The following is a 19,785-nucleotide window of genomic DNA, read 5'->3' on the forward strand; positions in this document are numbered from 1 at the left end:
CATCACCAGACAACACTTCAACATGCGCCTTCTCACTATGATGGCACATGGATCTCTGAGGGCTTGGCTGGGCCCATTTTTAAATTACTGCACATGAACTAAAGCTGGCACAAAGACTGCTACAGCAGTCAGAAAGTATGTATTAAGCCTATTAAACAATTAAAAATTATAAAAACTAATGGTTTAATGCACTCGTTATCTCTACCAGCTATCCAACAACTGAAGCCTGGTCATGCAGCGCTTCTAATACTGTTGACTCCTTATGGTTTTTCACTTGTGTTGTACTCTGCCTAACTTGTAAGTTGCTTTGATTAAAAGCGTCTGCCAAATCAGTGTTTCTCAATCCTAGTCCTGGAGGACCCCTGTCCTGCATATCTTCTATCTATCCTTGCTGCTTGATTAAATCAGGTGTCCTCAGCTAATCAAAAGTGCCACTGATGAGTTCGGTCAGGTAGGTAGAGCAGGGAAAGACAGAAAACGTGCAGAGCAGGGGGCCTCCAGGAGTAGGATTGAGAAACACTGTGCCAAATGAATAAATGTAAATAAATGTAAGCCTTGTGACCTTAGGCTCACTAATCCTCCCTGGAATCTCTAGGCAATGAACAGGAGAGCTGTACCAGATTACCTGGATTTTATGCCACATAAAGTGGAACTACCCCTTACTACCCTGCCCATTTTGCTAAATAAGGGAGGCAGTTCAGTTGAATTTGAGACACTGTGGGGCAGGTATGATGGGTGCCAGTGATGGTGGCACTCACCGGGCAGCAGGTCATAGACAGCAGTGCAGGACAGCCTCTTCAGCAGGCCGGGATTGGTCAGCCGCAGCTCCACGCAGGCATCGTCTGTGGCACCGAAGCCACCCTGCTTCTGGTAGCGGAACTTGGCATTGGTGGAGTTGCAGTCGGCACCAGAGGCCAGTATGTGGAGGCGCAGGATTTCAGACAGGGTGCAGCTATCTAGGTCCAGCTGCTTCAGGCTACAGCCTGGGGACAGGAAGAAGGAGATCAGACATTTCAGAGTCAGAAACAAGACAAGACAAAAGGGGGAGTCAAGACTGTCACGCTATGGAGTAAAGAGTGAGATCAGACACAATGGGGATTAAGGACTCACACATTAGTCACTCGGGGGAGCCCAGAGTGAGAAATTCTGCGTTTATTTTAAGAACTAGCTATGTGAGTACTGGCTATGAGAGGCCTTTAGGCCTCCCTAAACTTGAATGCTGTCTTCTTTGTAACAGAAACATTCACAGGGAGCACATCAAACATTCAAACAACCCAAACAGGTTCAACTGCTTTCCTGCAATAATGTGCCTCACATCAGCCACAAACTGAAAGCGGTATCCTGGACTATCTTACCTTGGTAGAGCTGAGGCCAGGCAGCCGCCAGAGAGGCCACTGCACTGATGGCTGACTGCGTGGGGTCAGCATCTTCATCCAGGGCCTCGCTAAGGTCTGTACGTGCAAGAGGTCAGTCAAGGACGGACACAGGTCTATTTACATTAGACATGTTTACAGGCATACTGATTCTGATGAATGTACCATATTGACCATAAATACAAAATACATGAGACATGATACTCCACTGAACAAAAATAGCAAAAATAAACACACAGTTTCCACTGCTGATCTGTCATCTTCTTTCTCATGTGTTGGAGGTGTGTGCCAGGGAGGGAGCATTTGCTCCATTCAGGCACCAGGTTTGGACCACTCTTTGTCTGACTCCTCTTCTTTGGCCAATTCAGAGTGGTTGGACCTGTCTGTCTTTGCTCTCAGAGTCATTGGGGTACTCAAGCCCTTGCATGCCATCAACGTGGTGGTCCAGGTCACGAGGGAAGCAGGTAAATCTCAAATGTCAATCAAAATAAATAAAGACACCCCACCTAAAATACCTTGGAGTGACACTAAACAGAACATTGACTTACAGAAAAAAACATTTAGAAAATACAGCCCAAAAACTGAAAGCCAGAAACTCAATCTTGAGGAAACTGGTGGGAACAACCTGGGGCGCGTGACAGTCCTAGCACTGTGCTACAGAACAGCAGAGTACTGTGCCCCAACATGGGAACGAAGTGCACACATCTCAAAAGTTGACATCCAGTTAAATGACACTATGAGGACAATTTCAGGGGCTTTGAAATCTACCCCAATTTCATGGCTCCCAACTATGAGTGCAATTCCTCCACCCTTCCTCAGAAGAAGAGAGGCAACACAAAAAAACATGGTACCAAAACATGGTTTTAAGGGGAGGTCATCGTCTAAAACAGAAACTTGGATTATGACGTCCCCTTAAAAACGCATCATGATGGGGGCGCCAGATACTAGCAGATTGAAATCTCAAAAACCCTTTTATAAAGCCCAGGAAGATCGCTTTGAAATAAAAACAGCATGGAGAGAGTAATGGAGGGAACACTTACCAGCAGGGGGAGTCACTACAGGGCTTCAGCAATGCAACTCGCAGACAATGGGTAATGGCAAACTGACTCAGGTGCAAACAGGCTAGAACAGGCCTAAATTTGTACCAAATGGGGACTGCGTGAATCACCATCTTGCCCAGCTTTCTGAGCAGATGTGCATGACACTGACCACCTAGTAATGGAGTGCCCAGTCACAAATGTGACGAGAAGATATAACACCATAAATGAATGTGGCGAACCTTTCAGGATCTAGAATTGGACGTGTGAAAACCATACGACGACGACAACAATCTTAAACACTTGTTTAAGTTAAACACTGTGACTAATAGATTGACATGGTGAATGGTTCATTTGCCAAAAAATAATATGCAAATGATTCACTGCATTGACATGTATGTATGTGTGTGTGTGCATTTGTTTCTCAAGCTCACTAGAGGGGTCACTGAAATATTATTTGACATGCTGGCACAAGAATAACCCCAGGGGCTCTTCAGTAGCGCCCACGGGTGTGTGCATGCGTGCACACGTGCTTGTCTCCTGACCTTTGGAGTCAGCCTCAGCGACCTGGTCCCGGGCCACCTCCTCCTGCTCTTCGGCCAGAGCCTGGAAGATGGCCGACAGGAAAAAGAACAGTAGTTCACATAGTGGGCCTTCTGGGTCACAGCCCATCAGCGCCTCCTCCAGGACCTCTGTGGAACAACAAGCAGTAAACACACAAGATATTCAGTCTGTTTCCTGATAACAATGACACACCTAAACATCAATATCAATGCATCCATTGATCTTTGCAAAGAGAGGCCTTGGCATGCAATGCCTGCTTCTATAGCATTCAAATAGCCAACCCAGCTGTCCGCTGGTGATTAGTCAAAGTGTTGCCCACCTAGAGTGATACCCTCTGGGAACTCGTCTTTGAGATCGAAGAGCTCCCCAAAGGCCTGCAGGAACTCCAGCACCATGAGGGCATCCCCAAACAGCTCTGGGGGGAGCCGCGTCTTCACAGGCAGGGGCAGGGGAAGGTCCTGCACGCGCGTGCACACACACACACGCACACACACACACGTCAGCATTTCATTTTAAAGACATTGAAAGTGGCATTGAAAGTTGCAAACACACAAGTTTCAAACACATGCACAATCGCACTTTAACCTTCCACCTGAAACACACAGGTACCGCATCTCTGCAAAAGTGGGGCGGCAGTGTAGCATAGTGGTTAAGGAGCAGGACTCGTAACCGAAAGGTTGCCGGTTCGATCCCCGCTGGGACACTGCTGCTGTACCCTTGGGCAAGGTACTTAACCCGCAGTTGCCTCAGTAAATATCCGGCTGTATAAATGGATAACATTGTAAAGAACTATAACCTATGTAAGTTGCTTTGGATAAAAGCGTCTGCCAAATGAATAAATGTAAATGTAAAAGTACCTTGAGGTCCTCACACTCCATGTCCTCTCTGGGTTTGCTCCACTGCTTCAGCCGCTCTGCGTACTTCTTCTTCTCCTCCCTCAGCTTCTCCCTCTCCTGCAGAGTGGAGCCCATCCATCGGTCACTTTCCTGATCTGCTGCATGCCAGCTCCAGAACCACTCGCCACACGTACAGACATGCAGGCCAATGCAGCATAATGCTGTCTAATCCCAACGGCATGAGTCAGCTGCAGCCTGAGACATACTGCTGCCAGCTCTGTGCTACAACAGCCTCCAGACTTAACACAGTGTCATGGAGCTATGATACTGAGGCTTAAAATGCCTCCATAAGATATTAAATGAAAGATCTGTATGCATAGCAGTCATTTCTTGGTAGCACTGTGGTACTCAGTACTGAGTACAGCACATCCAATAAAAAAGCAATTATGGAAAGACTCAAGATTAAAGCAAAAATAAATAAATTAACAATTTAAAAATTGTAAGGCATTGTAAATGAAGGCAGTAACGAAAGGAAACCTCATTTTGCCATCACTGTAACATGGTAACCCCAGGGCAAGTGAACTTCAGATTAAACTCAAACTAAATGAAATGGATATAATCAATAGCAGGATGACACCAACGGAGTAACAGCAGCAGAACAGTGGTAAAACTATGGTAATGATGGGGATAACTAAGATCTGGGATTAACCCTATACTCCCCCCTGCTGAATCAGCAGCCTTCTGCACTGTGATTGTACCTCCATAACTGCCACATTCAATATCTCACTCACAGTTCAGGGTTAAGCAGTTTCTGTTACTGCAGCACTGTTGCACAGTATGGGAATTAAGCTCTACAACTCATGTATCACAGAAAGAACCTCCACTCGTCAGTGGTGGGAACCATTTCATCCCCTTTACTGCCACTTTACCAGGATAGCCTCGCACCCAAGTGAAGTGAGAAGCGACCGAATGATGACATATCCGGCTCATTACCTTCTCTTTCTCCACCTTCATCCTCTCCTTCTCCTCTTTCCTCTTCTGCTTCTCCTCCTCCACTAGCTTCCTCAGTTCCTCGCGCTTCCTCTCCTTGTCCTCCTTCTCCTTCTTCCTGGCCTCCAAGGCATCCTCCTTCTCCTTCTTCTTGGCCTCCAAGGCATCCTCCTTCTCCTTCTTCAGCCTGGTCTTCTCCAGAGCTACAGAGGCCCAACACAAAGTCATCAGCTCAGTCAGACATGTGTGGGAGAGAGGAGCCTTCACATTCCAACGCAGCAGTGCCTCAGCTATGAGGCTGGAACTATCCCCAGGTGTCTTTCGAGGCCAAGGCAGAACCATTGATCTCACTACACTTTAGCTGTCCTGCCTAAACTGTTAAAAAGTCAAGGCTAATCCTCAAGGTTTGAGTTGTCCTTAGCAAAGAGGGCTTCTGTTTATGATTATGAGCAGCCAGCAGAAGCCTGCATTTCAGTAGGACACATCATCTGGTTAACAGTACCATTTTGTTTCCCTCATTTTCAGCAATGGTTTTAAAGTTTAACAGGACTAACTGGCATTCAGCAATCAGACCTTCAGCCATTCAAGGCAAGTGACACAGCTCAATCATTGTTTTGTACACTGTGCTTTACACACAGTCAGGCACGCACACTGCCCCTGCTGGTAACTGATATACACTTCACCAAGAACATCTCAGAAAGAGAATTTATAAACCACAGCACGGCACCACCTACAGCTTACTGTTGAGACTTTATTCAGCAATAATAATAATAATTAGTAATTACAATATAGAATAAGACCGAAATGGTGGTAATGTGATAATGAGGATCACATGCCCACTGAAGTACAACAAGACTTTTTAGATCAAAGTCACTCCTCAAGAAACCTCTAGGGCTCCATACCCAAGCCCTCAGGAGTTTAGGGCTACCACTTTCCCCCAAGGCTACCACTTTGGGAGCTAGAAATTACTGCTTAGTTGGCAGTGAAGGGTTGCAGTGATGGAACTAAGTTTATAACCTGAAGCTGCACATTGAAATCCCATGCAGGGCGCTGCTGTTGTGCTTTAGCGTTCACTCCTTAGCCTGAACTGCATCTGTGTATATCTAGCTGAATATGTTGATAAAATATAAAACTGAAAAATGGTTGTGCAAGGTGCCCTCCATAAGAGTATATGCTACAGCAAAAATAAAATGTGTGTGATTGGACATGCAATACTTGTTCAAAAGGAGTAACTGCATTCATGGTTTGCATGATTGGTTCAAGCAGAGTTACAGACATGGTCCTGAGCATCTTGGATGACTGCATGGATTTAAAAGTCTCACCCCCCTCCCCCACTACAATGATTGGGTTTTCATCACAGTGAAGACTCACCAAAAGTCACCTTCCCCCCTCACAATGTCAATGGACTCACCCAGGGTCATCATCTCCTCCTTCTGCTGCATCAGTCTCAGCTTCTCCTCAGCGGCACGCATTACGCTCTCCCCATCCGTGCTAAAAGTGCCCTGAAGATGAGCAAACGCACTCATGCTTACATGTGCACTGTGTGCATGACTTCCGCACTACACTTCCCAGCTAGGCAGCGGTAATGCACTTAAGGTTGTCAAAAACACTAGAGATACTACATTTCAAAACCAGTTCTGAGGTTCATTAATTATGCATTGGTAGTACCGAAAGAGCAAAATTATTGGAGCTGTCTGCACTTGTATGATGAAAATTGTGTATTTGTATTCATGTAAAACACAGAGTCATTACTACCAAAATAACATTTTCCACACAGGGACAGTATACACAGAACTCACTTTTTAGTACTGAACTAGAATCAGATTTCACAACCACAATCATAACCTAAACTGATTTTTTTTTTTGGCTATATACCTTCAGCAGAAATTACGTTGAAGGGGTAATATAATATGGACACTTGCTAGGGCTGGGCAATATGGACCAAAAACTATATCTTGGTATTTTTAGGCCAAATGGCGATACACAGACATTTCGATAAGGTAGGACAAATCGACAGAACACCGGGTTTGCGCGCAGACGCAGAGGGAGAGTGGGGGCGGGTTTGTGCGGGGTGTGAGAGAGGACAGATGCAAACACTGGCACGGCTTTACGGAAGAATGGGGTTATGTAACGTGACATCAAACTATATCGATATAAACGGTATTGTCTCATTCTATATCCCGTTTGAAAATATATCAATATACCTTAAAAAGTCGATATACTGCCCAGCCCTAACACTTGCTATTCGTTTCTTCTAATTACATTTATTGCACACTTATTGAGCTACAGCCAATATTGTTTACCTTTATTAAAGCAAAATTCTCTTGTTTTGTGTATTTATATGTACGTTTTGAAAAAATAACTGATGTCAGGGTTTCCCTACCATAGAAAGGCTTAGGTGCTACGCCTAAGTAGCCGAATGAACGTAAAAAGGCATTTAGAAGACATACCAGAATGAACGTAAAAACAATGGTAAGAGTTCTATGCGCTGACCAAAAAAAAAAGAAATGGAGAGGTGGCTTGATCTCAAACTGAAAGGTAAGCTGGCAAAAGGAATGACCTGCCAATCAACAATCAATGTTTGGAAGAACGTTTGTGTGATTGGGGTGTGACAGATGCTCATCGCCAACAAACAGCTGATTGGATATTTTTTCTGTACTGTCAACTTGGGATAGTAGTTACAACCATCGACTCGGATAAGCAAGTTGCAAGCCGTCGATAAAGTAAGCCTCAAAAAAAAATTATGAAGTATAAACTTTTTTAGTTAGGGAGTAATTCTTGTGGATGTTAACAACAGTGATAGTAGATAGAGAGAAGATATAACTAATGTAGCCAATTTTACACCTAAATTGCTAACCTAGCTAACTTACATAGATATTCATGTACTGAGTTAAGTTACGTCAGCCAGCGAAGCTAGTTAGTTGACGCTGCATAAAGACACCTCGACTGGACTAACGTTAGTATCTAACGTGGCTTGGTAGCTAAACAAAGTTAGGCTGTGTTCACACGTAACGCCTTTTTCTGATGAAAATCGCTGGTCAAAGCGTTTTTTCATATAAAAAACGCTGTTCCAAAATGCAGTTGAGAGCGTCCTTTGTTACCATAACTTATACTCACGCAGAGTTAATGTTAGGTAACAGGCTAGTTTTGCTAGCGACTGAAATAAACACAAACACCAACCAAAAACTCTTAGGACACGTCCAGTTTTACTCCACAAATGAATATTGGTGATACAGTTTAACTGTCATGTCATATATTTCACTGTGCTCTGATTCGAACATAGAAAGTTTCTCCACCGCTACCTTCTCCAAAGGTTCCACAGCGCCAACAAAGCTAGGAAAGTGAAGTGTTCAAAAGAGGGCTGCGATATTTGCTGTTGAAATAAATCAAGAAATTCTCTGTCTGACTCCTTTATGTCCTTTGGTTGCATTTTCAAAATAATTACATATGTATTTCAACATGTTTATTCTTCCTACGTGTACAAGTGAAGGTAATCCACATATATTTTCATTAAGTCTCAAACATGTTATTTGGTGAAATGAATACACTTTTGACTATATAAGTACAATAAGTGTTGCCAGCTTTCTTTCACAAATATGGTAAGGATAATGGTCGAAAACAACGTGGAAAAAAACCTAAAATAACTTAAACAACTTTCCATCGAATAAATTCAAACCCCCCCAACCACCACAACCCCAGATGTCATATGGAAATTCAAAATTCTGGCATTGTGGAAACTTAAGTGGACTATTTGACATAATCCTCCATAATTTTTGTAAAAAAACCAATGTCCATTAAATATACATCATCTGACGTCATCTGTGGACCTGCTGCAAGGTCCATATCAGATAACACCAAATGGTGACTGCAGTCCTGGCCTGGACTGGCTGGCAGTGTGTAAGGTTGTTCAGGCTGTGGGGATGGATCTTAATTTAGCTACTGCTTTGTTGCATTTCAGTATGGCACTTATCTTGAACTGCTTCTATCAATTTGCAATGTTGAGCTTACACAGGAAAGCAGTCTGTGCTTAAACGTTTCTTGCTTTCTTCCAAATCCTTGCTTGGGTAGTTCCTGTGTTTATGCTGAAGTGACGACCAGAAATGTCAGTGTTTCTGAGTTTTATCTGGCCATTTCAGTACTCATCATCGTTCCATCTGCCATACGCACTACTACAGATTAAAGGTATAAAATAGATTATTATATTAGGTTATACTAAAGGTAGCATACAATAAGGGCACCTATTAAGCAAATAATTTCATAAACGAATACTGAAATGACATCAGTGACTCGGGAACCAAAGCTGGTGTGCGCAGGTGAAATCTAACCGAGAGGTATAATTACAGACTGGTAGCAGAAGAAACACCTACTCCACCAGGTGAAGAGCTGTTGGGTGGGCGGCTCCGTGCCTTTCCAGCCGGACTTAAGGGGAAGACGGGCGGCTCGTCAGGGAAGAACTGGGAGAAACTGTGTTCCGACAGCTTGTACTTGGCTATTGTCGCAGCCTAGGAGCAAAATCCATGACAAACAAGCACACTTCACATGAGCCCATACAGTTATTACTGCAGACACACAACTGACTAACAGCGATGAATGGAAGACTGAGCTGAAATTATTGGTGGATGAATTATGGTCATTTGCAGACTATTCCCTTCACAAGATAAAAGCCAAAACCACTGCTGATGTCAGCTGAAGACCAAAGGGTCCATGAAGAGAAGCTGCAATGCATGGAGGCTCTGCCATAGCTGACAAACACAGTCTCACACAAAGTGATAGTTTTCGAAATTCTCATGTTGAAGTTGTGGAGCAGACACAGTGACAGCCTAAAGCAAATGGGATATATTTCATGTACCAATTTGTCCTGGTCTAGGGCCAGATCACACAGTTAGATGTGACTGGTTGCAAACCCTATTAAGAGGATGGGTTATGGTGCAGCACCAGGGATGTGATCAGACCTTGAGTCGGATGGCTCCATACTGGGGTTCACAGTGCTGTTTCAGAAGCAGCTTCAGCCTCTCCCGTGAGAACACGTTCTTCTTGCGACTGTAAGCAGCACATAGGAACACAGGGATGGTTACAGGGAGCCCAGCTGGCTCTGCAGCAACTCAAAGCCTTTCTGAGTCAAGTCCAACTGCTGTCAACATCAACAGTTTTGCTCTTCTTACCAGCAGTATTAATTAGAGGTACACAATTGTGTAATACACAATAGAGGTCTGATGGTTAACTGCATCTCAGTAAGCACACTTACACATGGGCCAGGTACAACATTAGGGGGGATACCTGTCAACTAACAAGGATTCAACACACTAAGCCTTGACACAATTCATTTCACATAAAAAATGATAAAGTGCAGGATCTTGCCTGGTACTTCAGCAAGTGAATATGTATCATATGTATATATATGTATATATGTAGTTATGTGATATTTATTTTTGCACACAACGATCATGACTTTTGTCCCATTTTAGAGAGGCTGCAGCAAACCTAAACCAGCTTTCCACAGAAAATGATGTAAAAACAGCACATTCTCAACAGCACAAAACAGCACATTCTCTCACTTGATCTGAGAGGCTTTGACGATCATGGGCTCACAGTCTTCTGCTTTGAGGGGCACAACTTTGTACTTGAATGCAGATGGGCTCACACTGGCTTTCTTCTTCCTGTATTTCAGTTTGTGATGACAGAGTATGAGCATAATGACAAAGGGACTGGGACCTGCTGACACTGACGGTATGGCCATCTGAGCACTGACCCATTGAGTGAAGGCTTGGGGGACTTGGCGGCTTTGGAGCTGCCTTCATCGTCACTGTCACTGATGACAATGGCTTCCCCATCCATGTGGTGCTTCACGTGGCCGTTGACCGTGCCATTGGACTGCGGAGACTGTACCTCAAGGATCCGACACAGCTGCCTGCAGCAGAGAGACACAGAGGGACACACACATCTCACACACCCACAGAGAATGCTATTTACACACATACACAGCTGCCTGACACACACATCTCACACATACATCTTGCTGACACACACAGCACACCAAACACTCATTTGAATGCACACATCTCACAAACATACACAGCAACACATATCAAACACCTACACAACAGAGACGCAGAGACACATGTCTCACACACAGCTCAGTACATACATACATATGCACAGTACATACATACATATATAATGGCCCATGATAGGACAAATCAGAGCTGTGTGTAAATTCAAGACATTGGAGATGGCATTGCGCTAAAAATAACTGCACTTCTGCTCATTTTTCGCTTTCAGTGTAAAACTGGAAGGAATCCAAGCCAGCAGCCAGCCACGTGCAGCTGCACACTGCAGCAAACACCACATTTCCACATTCCGCGCTCCACACAAAGGGCGCTAAATGTCAGGCCTGAAGCTGGGCCAGAAGGAGAGCTGTCTCATACACATTCCCTTTGGGGAACAGCACAGGCTGGTGTCACAGCACATCCAGCCCACTGCTCAACAGTCACAAGCATGCGCTCTATCTGAACCACGAGGCTAATGGCGGCACCGCGATCAGGCCTCCCAGATTAGTGTAATCCGGTCAGGTGGGTTTGGCCAGCTGCCGCTCGCTACATTACCAACAAAGCAGGATGGCAGATATTCTGAGGGGCCCGCTAAGCACTCATTGCTGAGCACACTGCACAGCCTGAACAGGAGCATCTGCTGCTGAGCACACTGAACAGCCTGAACACGTGCAATCGCTGAGCCTCCAGCACTCACCAGAACACCAAGCAGTGTGCTGATTGCATCTCACCAGCATTGCACTGTATAAATGATCTTGAATGTGGACTCACTGTAGCAGGTAGAAATTGAAAATGTACATCTCTTTTTTCAATTGCTGCCAGGAGTCAGGGTAATGTCTTTTGATATCCTTGCTGAATACAGAACCCTGACTTGCAGTTCCTCCCTTATTAACTTGCACACCTGTGGTGCTGTTTTAGAACCATGTATGTAAAGACTGTCGACAGAATTAGACCATTAAAGGAAGAAAGCATTATGTTTAAAGGTATGGGGCTTTTAAAAGCAGAGTAACTACTACAGCAAGAGGCTTTACCAAACAGGTCCACCCACGGAACACAGAATACAACCAGAAGCTGCATACTCCAGCACTGACCACAGCAAACCTAATAAGGACCACAGCAGACCCATCTCTGACCATAGAAAATTGTACACTACATTCCTTAGTAAATAAAGTCTTTCATGGTCATTGTGGTGTCGGGGTTTTGCCCCTGTGACCACAGAACTGTCTGATCTGATTTTTGCCGCTCTGACATAGAAGCAACATGTATTTGTGCAACATGCAAATGTGGCCACATTAAATCATATATACAAGGTGGATATTAAAGCAAAGTATTTTGTGACAAAACATGTGAAACAGAGGTAATAATGCAAGATAAGGCAAAAGGCTGAATGGCACAGGGATGCCAGACACATCTAAGGGAAGAACCAGACCATTCAGCATCTGAGGAGATACCCGTTGATCATCGTTCTGCTGTCAAATCATTCACATAAATCAACATAATTCTGAATGCTCACAAAACAAGGTCTGTTAATTGCTAAGGCTAGCCAACAACTTCTGGCTAGCCAGTTCATTGCTGGCCACAACTGTGCAAATGGTACTACAGCTTGACTTAATAAATATATGTCTTCATAAGAGCTGGCCCTACCTTGCAGAAGTTTAATCCTGTCATTATTTGTAAATTACTGACAACAAAAAGCACAGATTTTGAGAGTATTAAGCAGCAGTGAGAGAGCTTATGTTTGCCATAGTACTTAGGCTATTTCTATCACTGGGGAAAATCCTTCCAGACCTTTTACCCCTGCAAATATGAACTGCGCACAAAAATGAACAGCTGACCCTAAAACAGGAAGGCGGCACTCTGGGAAACATCACCGTGGGGATGGAGCCCACTAAAGAAAAGCCATGCCCTGTGGCAGCCTGTCCCACGTAGAGTGGAACGGCCAGGACCATGCTCACACAACTCACATCAGGGGAGTGCATAAAGAAACAACTGTGGTAGAGCGGTGCATGCTGGGTAGAGCTCAAAGAGACACACGCTGCCAATTTAATCACACGCCTTCAACCCCCCCCCCCCGGTCCTGTCTGCTCGAGCCATGATGTGATGTCTGGGATGGCTCCTCATACAGGGAGCAGCTGGCAGAACCTCTGACCCCCACCCCCCCCACCCCACCTCCTCTCCCAACACACCCCACAGACAGGCCTTCGCAGTTTGGGGGAGGGGTGTGCACACTTGAGGCCAACCTTCTTAGATACAGGCTCAGGGTGGCGGGGGCCTGCAGGCACACCCCACCCCTTCATATCAGCGCACTGGGTGTTGCTCCCCCAACTGCCTGTGGCTCACTTCACTTTCAAAACACACAAGCACCAGCAGGATGCAGGGTGACCCCACAGCGTCTGATCTCACCTATTCTAGCAGGATGACTCCACAGCGCCTGCTCTCACCTGGTCCACCTTCCTGTTTAGCTACCCAAACAGCACTTTGCTTAAGTAGGGGGCAGAAGAATGTTTCAAGGCCATAATCATGGGACCGTCCCTCTCAGCCCATCACTTTACACTCACAACAGCAGCCCAGCTCAACACTAAGAGTCTAAAGGTTTTATTTGATTTACTGTTTTGTTTTGACATCAGAATTTCATGTTGCATTAACCAAATGTTACCTGTTAAAAGGGACATATAGAGATATGTGCATAAAACCTCCTCCACTTTAGGATTTTAAGTAAGTATTTTACAATATGCAGCAAGTATGTATTTTTGCTAAACGTTTACACAGGAAATCTTTGGACAGCCTTTTGACTTGGCAAGACCTGGAGGCTAGTATTTTATCAGCATATAACTGCCAAGTTTTATAACTTTCTGCCTCACACAATGACTAATACCTTAATGCCCTGCGTGAACACAATCTACGCTCTTCTCTGAAGTCTCATCCAGCATGTTTTCTAACCAAAGTCATTGAAGAGCCCATTTTGCACACAGGCAGCTTCTGAGCAGATGCGTTCCCTTCTCTGCCTGCTAAATAGAAGCGTGCGTGGACACTGGCTTTTTAGTGAACAGCTGAATTGAGATAAAGAATGGAAGAGCAGGAGAGAACTGATAATATCCTGAAATCATTTTCATGTTGCTCTGTTAATTTTCTGTGAAACAGAATCGCCCTGCTCTAAAGTTCAAGCTGAACGCTGAAAAATGTTTTCACAGCATTTCGCTTTCTCCCCTTCACTCAGAGTGGCAACTGGGAATAATGTTGCTTGAGTGACAGGACTTTTTAATGAGTGGATAAAGCCAAAAGTAGGGATGCATGATGATATCGGCACGACATCGGTATCGGCCGATAAAAACTTAAGTTAATTATCGGCATCGACAGATATGAAAATTTCTGCCGATAAGGTGATGCGTTAACTATGCGCACATGATGACGCTAAATGTTTATTATGAGCGCCAGCAACAAGGTTCAACATATCAGCTGTACGGAAGTATTTCGAAATATCTGAAACGGATAACAAAATTGCTATTTGCAATGCTTGTAAAGCACCAGTGATGCGAGGAGGTGTAAAATATATAGCTAAGTTTCTCACCCTGGGAGGATGCTAGCTGTGTGCTGCTGAGCTTTTTTCTGCTTCTGGATGGTGCGTGAGAAAAAATGTTTTTTGTATTTGTACACATACGCAACGATAATGGACAGTGAATAACATTTTTTGTAACTTTATTGTGTCTCTGCTCATTCAAAATAAATATCTCTATCTAGTGCCCCACAAGTGACTGGACCTCATGACTCTAGTTAGGTGTGTACCACTAAAAAAAGTTACTGCAACTTGTGCTTAATCAGCCTCAGTCTGGATACAGTCCCACTTCTGAAGTCGACCCTGTCGAAATGCCTTTCTGAGCTGAGACGATCATTGCCCTTTTCCACAGTGGAGTTGGAACCAGGCTGGCTTGCTTAATTCGTGTTCTGGGTTGTTTTACCATCATTTTTGATAGAAGCATATAAGTCAGCCTGCAGATGTTCCTGCCTCTGGCCTACTTACAGCTTAGCTGTGGGTGGTCTTGGTATGCTGTGTAGCCAACTTTGGCCTCAGCTCATGCTGGCCATAACCTTAACAGGAAAAGACTGTAAGCGAGGCAACCTGGCACCAGTTCTACAGTGGGAAAGGGGTACAAACAAGCCAGGTCGGTACCAGCTCTACAGTAAGAAAGGGGTACAACTGACCCAGCCTCATACCAGCTCTACATTGGGAAAGGAACGTAACAAGGCCAGTCTGGTACCAGCTCCACAGCGGAAAAGGAGTATGAGTAAACATGGAAAAGGAGACAACTCCCTCCACCTGGGCCCCAGCCTCACCTGACTCCAGAGCGTGCAGTTACGTCCACCGTCTCCCCGATGAAGAAGCGCTCTCGCACGTAGGAGTAGACGTCATCGCAGAGCTCGTGTAGGCGGGTGCGGTGGGTGAGGGAGGCCAAGTGCAGCAGGGGGAGCACCAACGAGGATGGAAAGCTCTGGAGACTCTGCTGGGCCCGCCTCTCGCTCTCCACCGCCTCCTGATAGGTCAGACCTGGCCTACCCGTCACTGCGCAGCTCCACACCAGGCTGTTGCACAGGATGGTCCTCTCAAAGAACTCGCTGTGGGATGAGTCCGTCCATAAATCAAACAGAGGCCGGTACAGCACCTCTCATGGTGCAAATGCTTTTTTAAAGTGTAATTAACACCTGACAATGGACACAAATGCACAAAACTGATATTGATAGCAGATTAGATCATTTATATGTAACAACAAATGATGGTATGAGCAGAACAAATCATAAGGTAAAAAGGGACAACAAGTGAAAAGAGGAGGGGCGAACCACAATTGGTGTTCTCACCTAAAATTCAAAACAACCCTTGATGTGAGTGTCAGAAACACATGACTACACACAATATACCATCTCTTTGCACTGTCACGGTTTATATTTTATACAAACAACATGTGTGAATGTCGTCGAAACAATTTAATGATATGGCTGGTGCTTCTGAGAGGGAGCAACATCTTAAGGTCAACTCCCTGTGGTATACACCACAGTGTGCCAGACAATCATCCATAACAGGCACCAAATATGAGATTAAGAGTAAGAAATGAGGGCTCACGAGTGGCTCAGTTGATACGCTACTACCCAGGTTCGATCCCGACCGTGTCACTAGCTGACAGTGGCCAGGAGCTCACAGCTGGAACACATTGGCTTCGTTCCGCTGGGGATAGGGGTGGGTACATCGGCATTGGCTTTGGTCCCATTAACAACAGCGACCCCTGCTGGTCGATCGGGCACCTGTGGTCCACGTGCCAAAGCTGCATATGAAATGTCTTCCTCCGACTCATCTCTGCGCTAGCTTAGCTTGTGGACCGCAATGTGAAAAGAAGCAGTGGCTGACATCATGTGTCTCGGAGGAGGGCACGTGCTTGTCCACGCTGTCCCGGATAGACAATGGGTGTTGTGCAATGGGACCGAATGATAAATTGGATATTCCAGAATTCGGGGAATTGGCCATTCCAAATTGGGGAGAAAATGGAAAAAGGGGGAAAAAAAAAAAAAGAGTAAGAAATGATGTGAAGGGTCACCACTTTCTAACGTACCATTGTCATTTGAATATTGAAAAAAATATTCCACAACTCTTTTTGGGCAACAGTATAGTGAAAAATAAGGAAAAAGATCTTAGTATCTATCTTAGTAATTTCATTTAGAAAAATCCGACTGTGTCTAACTTCAGTTTCATTGGAAAGCATCCATACACATCTAATAAACTGATACTGCCCCCCTCGGGTACGTGTAAGCAATAATCCATTATTAAACAAGTTTCACTGAATCACAGTGCACAAGGCAAAACTTATGTTGATGAAATGGCTTTGTCTGGTCTGGCCTACAGATGAACTCGGTGGAATCTTACTGTTGCAGACCTAAGACATGTGTACTGCTCAAGTTTTTTCTCTAAATCTGTGTTGGGTCCAAAAGAAAAGATGGAGAGTTATGTGATTTATGGCTCGGATGAGACTGATCCAATTGTTTTTTCTTTGGGTGTATATAGACCTCTGTACCACTTTTCATCACTGCAGTGGAAAGTGTTTGCATAAAGAGTACAGAGTTAAAATGAATACCAATATGGTACTGACACATGGAGTGACTCCAATTTAAAATGCATTCATAGTTCTTGTCTGCTGTGTATCAAGATATCAGGCGGGGCAGAATTTTACAAACAGGAAGTCAATCAACGACTAAAACTGGCAGGAAGGACAATTTCAGCAAAGCTAAGTCTTACCAAGACCATGAGGAGCAGCAAGAACATAAAGGAGTCAAAATTTTGCAAACAAAAACCATGACATTTTCACAGCTGCCATATCAAATAATGGCACAGCTGCAACATGTGGCTACTGAACATTGAGAACGTCTGGAGACAACCCAGTGTGAGACAGGCTGCCCATAATGACAATGCTGTCTTTTCTAAATAATAAAACAGCTCCCTCAAGCAGATACTCTACTGCAGTGAGGAAAATGCCTGGACATTTCAAAACACCGGGAACCAAAGTTTTGGTTACAACAGTTGAGACTGGAGTCTTCCATCAATCCAGTCTTTGACTTGTGACAACAAAAACAGAAGCACATGTGTGTAAAACAAATCTGTGTGCGAACGCATCTCCTAAATCTGAGATACATTTTGATATAACATGTAATGTCTATATGCGCTACACAGCTTGTGAATGCGTGTGTGTATAATTTAGGATGTCAAGAGACATCCCTTACCGCGTTGCTGCCATGTGTTCTAGTGGTGTGTGCAGAGTTGTAATTCCACTAACTGAACACTGGCTAGACAATGAATCGGTGCCATCAAATCATTGGGACTAATCTAAGGAAAACCGCAGGTCTCTGGCTTCAGTGGATGGTGCGGTCGTTGGGAGGGCTGTTCCCTTCCACTATCATTGTTCAACCTTCGTGACCCCATTTTGAAGCGATCTTTGTTTTCATGTGCTGCTTCCAGACCAGTCACACCAAACACGTGACAGAAACAGAATGAAATTTAAACTTACATATGGAAATTTACAACAAACGGCAGTATGCCCCCGGACTCACTCTCAAACAATGGCTCTAGACCACGTTTTCCCCAAACAAACAATATCCTGCCCAGAACACTGATCGAGTTTAAAATGCTTTATGTCAACTAGTTAACATTAGATAGCTAATGCTACCTTGTTGACATAAAGCATTTTTGTTATGCCCCCGGACTCAACACTCTCAAACAATGGCTCTAGACCACGTTTTCCCCAAACAAACAATATCCTGCCGGGAACACTGATCGAATTTAAAAATGCTTTATGTCAACTAGCTAACATTAGTTAGCTTAGCCGGTCTCGTCTTTTTTGAGAATGGGTTACAACACGATCTAGCTATTTCGTACCAAAAAGTCAACAAAAATTTACGGAACGAGTTTACTATCTTCCACTAACTAGACAAGGCCTAGCAAGACACACAAACTACATTCTACACCTGTCCTTAAAGCCTGTAACAGCACACTATTCACAAGCAAGCCAATGTAGCTAACGATTATGTTTGCTAGATGACGAGATAAATGAACGTTATTGCTAAAAAGTCACTGAACGTTCAAAGATCGCTGGCTAAGATAGATCAGGGTTGTTTAACTGGTCACCTCGACAGACAGACATATTATTACAGCGAAAATGAAACTTTTTACAATCATAAAAGGACACTTCGGTTATTCTAGCCGGCTAGCCAGCACGCTGGTTACAGCAGTTAAGGCAGGCATCCAAGTTAGCTTAGCTTGTTAGCTTTGGTGTGACATCCTGGCTTGGACTCATTTAACCGCCGTTAGCCAACTAATATCGTACGGTAAACATTAGCACACTAGCCAGTTAATTTTGATAACCCAGATAAAGTACCAAACTGACTACCTAGCCAGATTATAAGTAACGTTACATTACGTCAATGAAGCGAAATTGTGCCTTACTCGTAAGTCCTGAAGATTTCGTGTGTGACTTTACAGAGGAAAACCTCTTCATCTGGTTTCAGGTCCAACGGAGGTTTCTGTCTGACAAACGGCTTTTTGTGGAGAAGCGGCATCTTCCTTTCTCTGTCGATCACAAGTCTTCTTCAGACGGGACTTTCAAAAAAAGGAGGGAAAACAAAGTCAGAAACCGGGCATGATATGACTCAGAACCCTCATAAAACCTCCCCTACCGAAAGCTGAGCGCCTGTTGTCCGGGGATATGTGTGAAGTAGAGAACGAAAGTGCTTATTTGCGAGAAATTTCAAGAGGAAATTGAGCCTTTGTTAATGACACACGCTTCCCAGTCCCGGTCATACACAATAGTGACGTTAATGCCTGCCCACATGAAAATGTGCTCTCTGAGTGTGTCACTCCAACTGTTTCACCGTTGATCATGTCAAAAGTCATGGTAAAATCGAAAGGAAAGCGGCGTCACACACAAGGAGGAGGACTGAAAATAATGTTTACCGGTTGTGTAGAGTTAGAAGGATAATCCGCTTCCGAAAAAACACACAAAGTCCAGGACTGCCCCACTTCTCCGGCGAGCCGTTTGTGTGCAGTCGTCAAGTTTTGATCCGCTCTAGTTCACTCTAGATGAGGAAGCTCGTAGGGGCGGACGTTGAATAAAATATACATATGTCTATTTGCTGTTTATCCCGTCATTCACTATATCATAACCAATGGTTTCATCAGATGTGGCGTACGTAAGTACAGAAGGCAAGGAAATGTTGTTGCTCGAGAAGCTAAAGGCGCCTCAGAGACTCGTAAAGAATAAGCATGGTATGCCGTATGCGGGTCTCTGAGTAGCACTGTTGCTGTGGGTATTTGAACAATTTGTGTGTTTCCGCCACTATAGTGTTATGCGAGCTATCAGATTAATTAAATTCCCTTAAAAATGAACCACAGTTACTCGAACTCTTG

The 19,785-nt window shown here is 44.4% G+C and overlaps 1 protein-coding gene across 2 annotated transcripts in view; it reads right to left on the reverse strand.

Annotated features, from left to right (window-relative positions):
* baz1a (bromodomain adjacent to zinc finger domain, 1A) overlaps positions 1-19,421 on the reverse strand; it is a 34,955-nt gene extending 15,534 nt beyond the window's left edge. For both annotated transcript variants that reach the window (XM_036541948.1, XM_036541947.1), the window contains exons 1-14: positions 19,333-19,421; positions 18,826-18,978; positions 15,180-15,458; positions 10,550-10,708; positions 10,356-10,457; positions 9,753-9,840; positions 9,168-9,302; positions 6,212-6,302; positions 4,804-5,003; positions 3,832-3,927; positions 3,294-3,432; positions 2,956-3,102; positions 1,356-1,451; positions 759-983 (exon numbers count right to left, since the gene is read on the reverse strand). In XM_036541948.1, the coding sequence (XP_036397841.1) occupies positions 759-983; positions 1,356-1,451; positions 2,956-3,102; positions 3,294-3,432; positions 3,832-3,927; positions 4,804-5,003; positions 6,212-6,302; positions 9,168-9,302; positions 9,753-9,840; positions 10,356-10,457; positions 10,550-10,708; positions 15,180-15,458; positions 18,826-18,938 (1,870 nt within the window). In that variant the 5' untranslated portion in view covers positions 18,939-18,978; positions 19,333-19,421. The remainder of the gene's footprint in view (positions 1-758; positions 984-1,355; positions 1,452-2,955; positions 3,103-3,293; positions 3,433-3,831; positions 3,928-4,803; positions 5,004-6,211; positions 6,303-9,167; positions 9,303-9,752; positions 9,841-10,355; positions 10,458-10,549; positions 10,709-15,179; positions 15,459-18,825; positions 18,979-19,332) is intronic.
* Positions 19,422-19,785: the final 364 nt, after the last annotated feature.

Source organism: Megalops cyprinoides, chromosome 12, assembly GCF_013368585.1.
Source record: "Megalops cyprinoides isolate fMegCyp1 chromosome 12, fMegCyp1.pri, whole genome shotgun sequence".
Taxonomy (NCBI): Eukaryota; Metazoa; Chordata; class Actinopteri; order Elopiformes; family Megalopidae; genus Megalops; species Megalops cyprinoides.